Here is a 12,154-nt window from a genome sequence, read left to right on the forward strand (position 1 = left end):
CTACACCGTTTGGATTTTTCTTCTGCATTTTCCGGTTGCTGGATTTTTGTATCCACCGCTTTCATCACCGCGTGTTCTAGCTATAGCTGCGTTAGACTTACTTTGGTAATAAAGCTTTGCTAAAACTAACCATGGCTACAGGGGGATCTCCTACGAGGAGAATAACTTTCGAGACTCCTGGCAGCGAGCAACCGACTGAGCGAGACGCACGCGTTAGAGCCCGAAGCGTTCTAAAACGCTTAGAAGTAGAACGGAAGGAAGAATTTGAGCGACTGACAAGAAAAGAAGAACGTGACCGACAGGACAAGAAGGACGAACTTGACAGACAAGAAAGGGAACGACAGGCAGAACGAGACAGACAGGAAAGGAAAGACGAGCTTGACAGACAAGAACGGAAAGAGAAAGACGAACTTGACAGACAAGAAAGAGAACGAGACAGACAGGAAAAGAAAGACGAGCTTGAGAGACAGGAACGACAGGCCGAACTTGACAGACAAGAAAAGAAAGACGAACGTGACAGACTAGACCGGAAGGAACAGGCGGATCGCGATCTCCAGCTAGAACTAGCTAGGCTACAGGCCGAGAAGGGTACGCTTACTCAGGCTAGCGCGCCGACGTTTGTTGCCGACCGTACGAGACTGCCGACGTTCGACGATGACAAGGACGAGCTCGACGATTTTTTACGCCGGTTTGAGCGCATTGCATCTGACCAGAAGTGGGAAGAGGCCACGTGGGCTAGCCGCCTTAGCACCTGCTTAAAGGGACGCGCATTGCAGCTCTACAACGCTTTGGATGACGACGAGGCGAGAGACTATCAGGCACTAAAGAAGGCGTTACTCCAGCGCTTCAACCTGACTGCGGAAGCCTACAGACGACGTCTGCGTAACAGCAAGAGACTGAGCGGCGAGCTGAGTCATCAGTTTGTGGCACGCCTTAATCTCTACCTGCGGCGCTGGGTGGAGATGGCCGAAAAGGACTGGACCGTCAACGACCTTGCCGACCTCATTGTCATGGAGCAACTGATGTCCAGCCTGCGACCTGAGGTGGTGACCTTCGTGCAGGAACACCAGCCAAAGACTACTCAGGAGGCAGCCGACTGGATCAGAGTACACGAGGACGCCCAGGCGATCTCCGGCAAATCTTCAGGCTCACGGCCGGGAAAATCGGGAAATTCGGGTTCTTCAGGACCCAAGGACGGGAAGGACGATCAGGGACACAAAGGATCAAGTTCCAGAACTGACATCCAGTGTTACTACTGCAACAAGCGGGGCCACGTGAAGAAGGACTGCCACAAGAGACAGGCTGACCAGAAGGGCGTACACTTTGTTGGCAGCGAGGAGTTAAGGGACGTCACGAGCTCATGCACAATTCCACAACTCTGCGTTCCGTGCTCCAGGAAACATTTCCAGCCCCACTGCAACGTCTACGTTAACGGAGTGAAGGGCGAAGGTCTGCGGGACACAGGGGCAGACATGATAGTGGTTCGGGCGAGTCTAGTTCCAGCTATGGCCTACACAGGAGACAGCATCAGGGTGAGAATGGCCGAGGCATCTCACGCTTACGACTTGAACACGGCAGTGATCAAGGTCGTAACACCGTTGTTCACGGGGACCATTGTGGCCGTCGTCATGGACGATCCTCCATGCGACCTGCTCATTGGAAACCGGGTTCAGTTTGTGGACGGCGTCACCAGGGAGGTTCCCGTTTATCGGTCTCCTGACGTCATTTCAGTGCTCACGCGGGCACAGGCGGAGCGAGAGGACAAACCTCTCAAACCCCTACCTGCTGCACGAGCTGCCCTGGGGAACGTGACCCCCGCGCTTCTCGCGAAGGCTCAGGCATCTGATCCGACATTAGCGACTCCTCGGGAGCACGCGAAGTCGGGGAAGGTGAAGCTGAGCGGGAAGCATGGGAGGTCAAAGTTCCTCAGGGACAAGAAGTTGCTCTACCGTGAGTTCAGCAACCAAGAAGGTACATTCAAACAGGTTGTCGTGCCTCGCGAGTTTCGCGAGGGTGTCATGGCAACGGCACACGACTCGATTCTGGGAGGTCATCTTGGTACCAAGAAGACCACGGATCGTGTCTGGCGCCACTTTTACTGGCCAGGCATCTGCACGGATGTCCGACGTTTCTGTGCGTCCTGCGATAAGTGCCAGAAGGTGGTTGCCAAAGGAAGGGTGAGGAAGGTCCCCTTGGAGAAGATGCCGCTCATCGACGAACCCTTTCGTCGGGTGGCAGTGGACATCATCGGGCCCATCTTGCCTGCGTCTGAGGACGGAAACAGATACATTTTGACCATGGTGGACTACGCTACTCGATACCCAGAGGCGATCCCTCTGAAATCGATTGAAGCCACGCGAGTAGCTGAGGCTCTGGTTACTATGTGGTCCCGGCTGGGAATTCCATCAGAGGTACTCACCGACAGAGGCACGCAGTTCACGGGAGGAGTGATGGCGGAGGCAGCACGACTGCTATCACTGGAGCAGCACTTCACCACTCCTTACCATGCTCAGTGCAACGGACTGGTGGAAAGGTTCAATGGCACCTTGAAGACCATGCTGAGGAAACTAGCTCAGGAGAAACCACGCACGTGGGACAGGTATATCCCAGCATTGCTTTTTGCATACCGCGAGGTTCCTCAGGAGAGCTTGGGCTTTTCCCCATTTGAGTTGTTGTACGGCAGACAGGTACGCGGTCCCATGGCTATCCTGCGTCAGGCTTGGACGGACGAAGAAGCTGACGAGGAGGTGCAGACGACAGCGACCTACATAGTAGAACTCAGGAACAGGATTGAAGAGACCTGCAAACTGGCTCAAGAGAACCTGGGAAGAGCAGCACAGCGTTACGCGCGAGGATTCGACCGCAAGGCACGGCCGCGCAGCTTCAAGATTGGAGAACGGGTGTTGCTACTTCTACCTGTCAAACACAACAAGCTACAACTGCAGTGGCAAGGACCTTTTGAGGTGACAGCGAGGGTGGGCCAGAACGACTACAGGATCATGATGCACGGGAAAGCACGCCTGTACCACGCCAACCTGCTGCGCGCCTACATAGAGAGGACAGCCTACGGGGAGAAGAACAAAGACCAGAAGAACAAAGACAAGAAGACAGAGAAGGTTGCAGTTATCAGGGGTGAAACGAGGGGTTGCTCGTTCTTGAGGACGACCTTTCTGTCTGGAAACAGACCATCAACCTCTGCAATATCTTCAGGTTGCAAGGTTGGCAAACGCCAGACTTACGCGCTGGGCGTTGATTCTCCAACCGTACCAATTCACGGTACGCGTCATTCCGGGCGCCAACAATGTTGGAGCTGACTTTCTCTCTCGGGCTGTAGAGGAGAACATGACTGTGAGCGAAACCGAGGTTTCGTCTTGAAGAGGGGAGGTGTGTCACGATCGGGTGACAGAGACCAAGAAAGTGTCACTCAGTGGAGTGCCTGTTCTTGGTCGATTATGATAGAAAGCGCCTGTACGTGATATTGGGCTACAGCAGAGTTTGCTGACAGTGCTCAATGAACACGGAGGGTTTGCTGCGCACGAGTTTTACAGTGGAGGTTTCTGCTGTCATAGGGCTGACGGTTTTTCGCTGACAGCGCACACGGGATTTTCAGGGATTGAGTTTCTCGTGTCTTTTTTCTGCTTGGGGAGGCAGAATCGTGTATAGCTGGACTGGTTTTGTGACAAGGTCAGTCACGTGTTATTGGCTAGGTTGTCTGAGAGAGGCACAAGGACGGCGCACTTGACACCCAGCGGCAGAAGGGGAAGGATCAAATACACAGTTTCTAGAGTATGGTGGTTTTTCACCGAGTATTATATTCGGCACTCTAAGGGAACTTCCACCAATTATTTCTTCTCTCTGCCACGTATTTTGCTGAGGACAAGTCGTCAACTTTCCTTCGTCGGCGATGGCTTTCGCATAAGGATTCGACAAGGGGTTCTGGACGTTTTTGGTCACTGTTGACGAACAGAGGCTGTTCCAGGGAGGAAGCGGATTTTTGCTTCCATGAGAGTACAATCATAGGCTTTTGAGGTAATAAATCATTATTTAACGCTGTTGATGAGTCTGTGTTGTGGAATGAAATACTCTCTGTTGTTCTTTCCAGGTTAGCGCATAATTTACTCTCTGTGACGCTAAAATACTAATCTGTATATGGTTTTTGCAGATAGGGAGAGAAGGACGGAAAATGACTGTTTTGTTGTTGTAAAAAGTCCGTTTTGTGCAGGCCCACGTGCTCGATGAGATATTTAAAGATGACATGTTTTAAGGTGGTGGGTGAGGGGTAGCTGACATGTTTAGTGCACCGATGCTTTCTGTTTGCAGCCTTCGTTCGTTTCTGTCGGTTTCCTGTAACCGCTGCACGGCTGCCTTTTGACGGGGCACTGCTAGCTGCAGACGTTGGAGCTGGGACCTGAGGAAGCTACGCTAACCGGCTAACCAGCAGACCGGCTAACCAGCAGACCGGCTAACCAGCGAACCGGCTAACCAGCAACCCGGCTAACCAGCATACCGGCTAACCAGCATACAGAAAGAAAGCTAAGTGCACCGTGTCTTACGCACCCCGTTGACCACCGTTGTCTTTTCTTATCTGTGATTTCATTGGAGTAGTGACAACGTGGGGTGTGTGACCCCTGCATGAACTAGAGCTTTTGAACAGAACATTCTCATTTTGACTGTATTTACACGGGTTCAGCGTGTTACTATAATTTTCTATATACTACTGGCATTTTGTCAGTGACCACGGGTTTTTTACGTGTTGAGAACGTAAAAGGAACATATTTTGAGTGAAGGCTCGAGGGAGGTGGCGAGTTTATACATAAACAGGCGTCTGAAACTTATACTTTTGTTGACTCTATTTAATTGTATGACTGCGAGAGTGGATCGTGGTGTGGTTAGTTAATTAGTAGTAATTAACCGGTTCATAATCACATTAAGTGATATATTGAAACGTGACAGCCGCAAGCACGAATGAGAACAACGGTAAGCGGTTTGCACACAAAGTTTCCGTACAACCATTTGCAATCAGTCATATATTGTTTTAAGCGTGTTTTATTTATTTTCTTTGATACAACAACAAACAATAACAACAGTAAGAACGTTAACAAGCAGACTGCTTATGTACACTTTCTAAAATGATAATCAATACACATTCAGATAACAGAAAATGGCGAACAAGTGGTAACTTCAACACCTAGTTTCATAATATTTCATTCTTATTTTATATAAATAAGATGAAGAGAGAGAGAGAGAGAGAGAGAGAGAGAGAATGCTTTGCTACATCGATATATTCTATCATATATATAAACAAGTCGCGTAAGGCGAAATTACAACATTTAGTCAAGATGTGGAACGCACAGAATGAAACTGAACCCACTGCATTTTTTCACAATGACCGTAGTCCGCAGCTCGTGCAAAACGCAGTGAAACTGACGAGCCTGTTTAGTGCGGTAGTGGTTTCGCTGTGCTGCATAGCACGCTCTCTTCGTTTTAACTTTCTGAGCGTGTTTTTAATCCAAACATATGTTTTTGGAATCAGGAACCGACAAGGAATAAGATGAAATTGTTTTTAAATCGATTTCGGAAATTTAATTTTGATCATAATTTTTATATTTTTAATTTTCACAGCTTGTTTTTAATCCGAATATAACATATTTATATGTTTTTGGAATCAGAAAATGATGAAGAATAAGATGAACGTAAATTTGGATCGTTTTATAAAAAAAAATGTTTAATTACAATTTTCAGATTTTAAATGACCAAAGTCATTAATTAATTTTTAAGCCACCAAGCTGAAATGCAATACCAAAGTCCGGCCTTTGTCAAAGATTGCTTTACAAAACGTTCAATCAATTTGATTGAAAAATGAGGGTGTGACAGTGCCGCCTCAACTTTTACAAAAAGTCGGATATGACGTCATCAAAGACATTTATCGAACAAATGAAAAAAAAACGTCTGGGGATATCGTATCCAGTAACTCTCATGTCAAATTTCATAAAGATCGGTCCAGTAGTTTACTCTGAATCGCTCTACACACACACACACACACAAACACACACACACACACACACACACACACACACACACACACACACACACACACACACACACACACACACACACACACACACACTCACACACACACACACACACATAAACCACGACCCTCGTCTCGATTAGTCCCCCTCTATGTTAAAACATTTAGTCAAAACTTGACTAAATGTAAAAACAAAAACAATTGTTTTGTTTTTGGGGGGAGGATGGTTATTAGGGAGTGGTGTAGGTGGTTGGTTTGGATGGTTTAAAACTGTGGTGGGGGATGATGATAAATAGTTGCTCGTTTGGTCGGTGACTGTTGTTTTACATCGTCAATGTCATCACGTCCAAGTCAGTGAGAGTTGTAATCTTTTTACATTTAGTCAAGTTTTGACTAAATGTTTTAACATAGAGGGGGGAATCGAGACGAGGGTCGTGGTGTATGTGTGTCTGTCTGTCTGTCTGTGTGTGTGTGTAGAGCGATTCAGATTAAACTACTGGGCCGATATTTATGATATTTGACATGAGAGTTCCTGGGTTTGATATCCCCGGACGTTTTTTTCATTTTTTCGATAAATACCTTTGATGACGTCATATCCGGCTTTTTGTAAAAGTTGAGGCGGCACTGTCACACCCTCATTTTTAAATCAAATTGATTGAAATTTTGGCAAATCAATCTTCGACGAAGACCGGGGTTTAGTATTGCATTTCTGCTTGGTGGCTTAAAAACTAATGAGTGAGTTTGGTCATTAAAAATCGGAAACTTGTAATTAAAATTATTTTTTTATTAAACGATCCAAAAACAATTTCATCTTATTCTTCGTCATTTTCTGATTCCAAAAACATATACATATGTTATATTTGGATTAAAAACAAGCTCTGAAAATTAAAAATATAAACATTATGATCAAAATTAAATTTCCGAAATCGTTTTAAAAACTATTTCATCTTATTCCTTGTCGGTTCCTGATTCCAAAAACATATAGATATGATATGTTTGGATTGAAAACACGCTCAGAAAGTTAAAACGAAGAGAGGTACAGAAAAGCGTGCTATCCTTCTTAGCGCAACTACTACCCCGCTCTTCTTGTCAATTTCACTGCTTTTGCCATGAGCGGTGGACTGACGATGCTACGAGTATACGGTCTTGCTGCGTTGCATTGCGTTCAGTTTCATTCTGTGAGTTCGACAGCTACTTGACAAAATGTTGTATTTTCGCCTTACGCGACTTTTTTTTTTTTTTTTAATTGACCGAACTTAAGTGAAGTAGTGATGGTTTCACGTCCTTACCGGCCACTAACCTATTCCGGACATTTGTGTGTTAATACGACCGAAATACGCACGAAGACACGAAAGAACCATAATACCTACGCTTTTTTCTGTTGTGTTCTTTCTTGCACAGACTTTGAAGAACACCTCAACCCAATGTACGTCACAAGCGAAGACCTAGATGACACAGACATCACTGACCACAAGCCCTCCGCCACTACTGTGCGGGGTTCCCCCAACACACACAACGGACATCCTGCTGCGCCTCCCTCGCTTGAAGCTGATATGTACACAACGGTTGATGGTGAAGCAAGGTTCGTCCCCAGCAGCGCAGCATCCAGGTCTGGTGGAAATGAAGACATCGGCTTTGGTAGCAACGGGAACAAGCATGTGCCACAGAAAGATGAGTATGCAGTGGTGGACAAACCCAGAGAACAGAAAGGCCCTGCATCGTCAGCAAACACCAATATCTCCTCCATCTCCTCCCCTGCTCATACGACTGAAGGCAACAACGAGTATACCGTTGTCGACAGAAGTTCATCTCCAAACAAATCCACGATTGTCGCTGCTGGCCTTTCCGATGCTGCCACTAACAATGCTGGTACTGACGTGTACGCTCAGGTCAACAAATCGTCGAAGAAGGTCAAGGTCGCTGAGCCGAAAACGGCAGGAGCTGCCTATGCGCTTGTGCAGACACCAAAGCCAGCCACCAACCCAAAAACTTCAGAAAAACTATTTTCTGATAAGGTATGTTTACTGTTATGATAGTACGTACACAGCATGATTAATGGAATAGTAAAGAATAATGAGAAAGACCATACACTGGCACAATTAATCATACTTTATCAATAACTTATTTTGTACAAACGTAAAAATTGATAAAAAAAAGGTGACATAGAAAACAGAACTAGCGTTTCGGCTAAGTTATCAGCGTGTGTGCCCGTCTTCTCTTCGCCAGTGTGTCTCACCCCTCCCAACTTCCGAATCACCCCGGCAACAAATAGCATTATGCAGTCTAAACAGAGGAACCTCTCATATAATAATCATTGCCAAGGCTTGTTGGCAATCAGCTTGCTAAGGAAATACGTATGGCTTGGTTGAAGACCAAATCGGCGTATTTAGATTAACAAATAAAAATAATATATATTATAACTTTTCTTTTGTGTGTGTGCTGTTTTGCAAACATTCACAATCACAAAACGTTGACTGTGTCTACAAGTAACCTTGGTATAATCCTGGTCAGAAGCACTGACAATATTTGAGTGGTGTTGCACAGACCGACGGACAGACAGACCGACGGACAGACAGACAGACAGACAGACAGACAGACACTCAGAGAAGCTCATCTTAAAGCCCACAGCACTTAATTGGGCGCTTTTGAACTACAAACAATCGTTAAAGTCATCAAGCTGATTATGTTATTAGAAAACATCCTTCATGTTGTTTTCAACAGGATGTAACACAGCGCAGTGCAGCATACGAGGGCGAGTACCACACTCTGAGTCACACCAGGCAGGGTGTCCCCACACACACAGGACCAAGCCGATCTTGAGTCTGAGTACAGCCATATCGGTTATGAATAAGCTGGGATTTTCCTGGGCGATTTCAATGGGAGAGATTATTGCATTGACGTTCTTTTGTTTATTCCGAGCATGAAGTGATAATGAGCGGTCCAGGGGCAGACCACTCATCCGCATGGTCTGGCGGATCTTGAGTCATAGTACAGCCATATTTGCTATGATAAAGCTAGGATTTTCCTGAGCGAATTTTAAAAAAAATCAGTTTGCTGTAGTGACATGCTTTTGTGTTTTCCGAGCATAAAACGGCAAAAAACGGTCCAGGGGCAGACTACTCACCCGCATAGCCTGCCCATCATGATCGTTTGCTGTAAACATCGGACTATATTCGAGTTTCTGCTCATGTAGGTGTAACACAATCATGATCAAGACAGTAGGCCTTAGTAAGCGAATTAGAAAGTGGAATACGCGACTTTAACGGACTTTGGTTGACTATAATGTCTGGATATGAATTCTCTTGTTTTACTGGTGCTTCACGGTCTCTCATCTGTTGTCGCATGGTATTCAACCCAAAGCAAAATAATCTGTAACTCTCGTAAGTGTTATCGACAAACAATCAAACAAACGCACAAGCAAGGAAACACACAGAACAAACCAGTGAATTGCGAATACATCTTATATACATGATATTTTCTACCATAGTCTGAGTCACTATTGTCTGCTGGCTCTATCGTTCATATTGAAAGTATAATGTAATGTACAAATATTCAATCGTTCAGGTATATTTTAGCCGTGAGAATGTGCTGTATTTTTTATTGCGACATTACTATAGCAAAGAGTTTTGTCGTTACAGTGTCTCTGACACATGTCAAAATAAAGTGGATTGTTGTTGAAATATTGTCTAGATTTTTACCTTATGTTTCTCAGTCTCTCATGGGTTCAGTAAATAAACCAAAACGAAACAATCTAAAACTCTCCTAATCACAATCGAAAGACATACACCCAATCTAACAAGAACGCTGAACCATTCAGTCAATCGAATGCACTGAAACACGTCCGCTTAATTCTCTTTCACACACACACACACACACACACACACACACACACACACACACACACACACACACACACACACACACACACACACACACACACACACACACACACACACCCATTCAAAAGAATGACGGGCTGTACCAATATAGCCAAGGGGAAAGACGCCTAATATTGACTGGCTCTTAATATGAACCACCTCCTGTTCTGACAAACTAACAATGCTAGAGCGCTCAAAACAATTGCATGGCTCTTAATACTGATGAACCACCTCCTGTTCTGACAAACTAACAATGCTAGAGCGCTCAAAACAATTGCATTCGCCACATCACATTTACCCTCTCTGGACAACGTGCTGATGTCAAAACAAAACTGTTACGCTTTTTCAATTTTGTCTTAGTTCTGGCGGCTTTGATCCTAAATGTGCCACTGAAAAAGTACTAGATTCTGTCTACAAATATAGCTAATAACACACTGTATTTGCTCAATAAGACAGACACACACAAACTAATAGCATATTCTCAAAGTATGTGTGTGTCCTCTAATAGGGACCACCTTCAACAAATAGAAGATCAGAAATTACGGTTTCAGTAATTCATTAAGAAACGTCGTGAAAATAACCTATAACTAGCTCTTAAAGAATATATCAGAGAGTCCTCTTAACGTGCACGTTTTGCCTCTCCACTTGTCCGTGCCAGGCACCTAGACTCCTACTATAGACTAGTTGAGAAATGTTCTGTATCTCATTTTTCCTGAATGTTTATCAAATCTAATTCGCTCTAATTTGGCCTCATGATTAGAAAGAAAGAAACACACTCATAATCTCAGATCTGAGCAGGCTTTTACAGGGGATAAGACCATCTGTCTATACAGAAATATACCAACAATCAACGGCTTAGGTGCTCTCTGTGCACAGTGCGAAGTGTGTCGATGAATGAATTTTGTAACTAACGCCAGCGGACGTTTCAGATTATAAAGTCTGCACAGAGAGCGTGCATTCAGGGTGCTGATTTGTGGTATGTGTCCAAGTGGAGGGATGTTATCATCCCATGTAAAATCCTGACAGCTAGGTCTGTGATGGTGAGCCAAACGGTGTTGACAGAAAGGGGCGTGTCCTTAATTAAACAAGGACGACGTGACCGCCACAAGGCCCAACAACCCCTTGAGCAACAGCATTACCAACTATAGCGCTGACACACAATGACCCAGCCGGGTCTCTGAACCAACTCCGTTACTACCTGACACCAACCTCCAGCTCTGGTGCCTTGGTGACTGGGAGCTCGACCACGCCAGCCAAACCTCCTTCGCGGTGGCCGTTCTTACCTATTTATCATTAAAGATTGTATTTCTCCAAATCATCCAAAGCCGGGGTACCATCCGGGAACATGCCCCTAATGATTTAACCGTGAGGGCGTTAAACAACATTTATCATCAAAAATTTTTGATGAAAATGTAAGCCATTATATTTGTTGTTTTGATGGTTATTCGCATATGTGACCCTCCACCACGAAATGAGTCGCATGTCACCTTTGCATGATTTTCAGATTTTTACGTTTTCCTAAAGAGTTTTTTATGCTCTATCCAGTGGTGAAAACCATTTTAGAAAAGAGCGACAACTGTTTGAGTTATAAGCCTGTGACTAAGGTGACTCTCACACTGTTACCAGACACTACCCAGACTTATATTAAGCCTAGCGCAGAACCGCGCGAGGTGACATGCGACTCATTTCGTGGTGGAGGGTCACATATCAGTATATGTCTCACCAACACATATTCCAACAACAAATAGATATTTACAGGAGATTAACGAATTAACAAAAAAAGTTAAAAGGAAAAGAAAAAGAGGTATTGTACATGAAAATGTCGTTGTCTATAGTAGGTTAGACACAATTATGAGGAATATTGTAATAACAGTGGTATGTACTAAACGCCCCACATGATGTGCTTGGCAAATTTGAAAAAAACAAGCAAACATTTGTGACCCTCCACCACGAAATGAGTCGCATGTCACCTCGCGCGGTTCTGCGCTAGGCGTAATATAAGTCCGGGGAATGTCTGGTAACAGTGTGAGGGTCACCTTAGTTACAGGCTTATAACTCAAACAGTTTTTGCGCTTTGCTAAAACGGTTTTTACCACTGGATAGAGCATAACAAAGTCTTCGTGAAAATGCAAAAATATGAAAATCATGCAAAGGTGACATGTGACTCATTTCGTGGTGGAGGGTCACATTTGTCATCAACCGCCACAAGGATAACAAGGGCAGTACCAGGAAAAGGACACAACAA

The 12,154-nt window shown here is 45.0% G+C and overlaps 1 protein-coding gene across 1 annotated transcript; it reads left to right on the forward strand.

The window, feature by feature from the left end:
* The first annotated feature begins 7,437 nt into the window (after positions 1-7,437).
* Positions 7,438-9,703, forward strand: LOC138972387 (uncharacterized). The gene is made up of 2 exons (XM_070345052.1): positions 7,438-8,046; positions 8,753-9,703. The coding sequence occupies exons 1-2, from the start codon at positions 7,456-7,458 to the stop codon at positions 8,849-8,851; spliced, it is 690 nt and encodes a 229-aa protein (XP_070201153.1). The 5' UTR covers positions 7,438-7,455; the 3' UTR covers positions 8,852-9,703.
* The last annotated feature ends 2,451 nt before the right edge of the window (positions 9,704-12,154 follow it).

The sequence above is a fragment of the Littorina saxatilis genome, linkage group LG8, assembly GCF_037325665.1.
Source record: "Littorina saxatilis isolate snail1 linkage group LG8, US_GU_Lsax_2.0, whole genome shotgun sequence".
NCBI classification, from domain to species: Eukaryota; Metazoa; Mollusca; class Gastropoda; order Littorinimorpha; family Littorinidae; genus Littorina; species Littorina saxatilis.

What these genes read in the sequence shown, in the direction of transcription:
- LOC138972387 (XM_070345052.1), top strand. Translation starts at nt 7,456, where the DNA reads ATGTACGTCACAAGCGAAGACCTAGATGACACAGACATCACTGACCAC. An exon ending in AAAAACTATTTTCTGATAAG is followed by an intron (nt 8,047 to 8,752) that starts GTATGTTTACTG and finishes TGTTTTCAACAG; the next exon opens with GATGTAACACAGCGCAGTGC.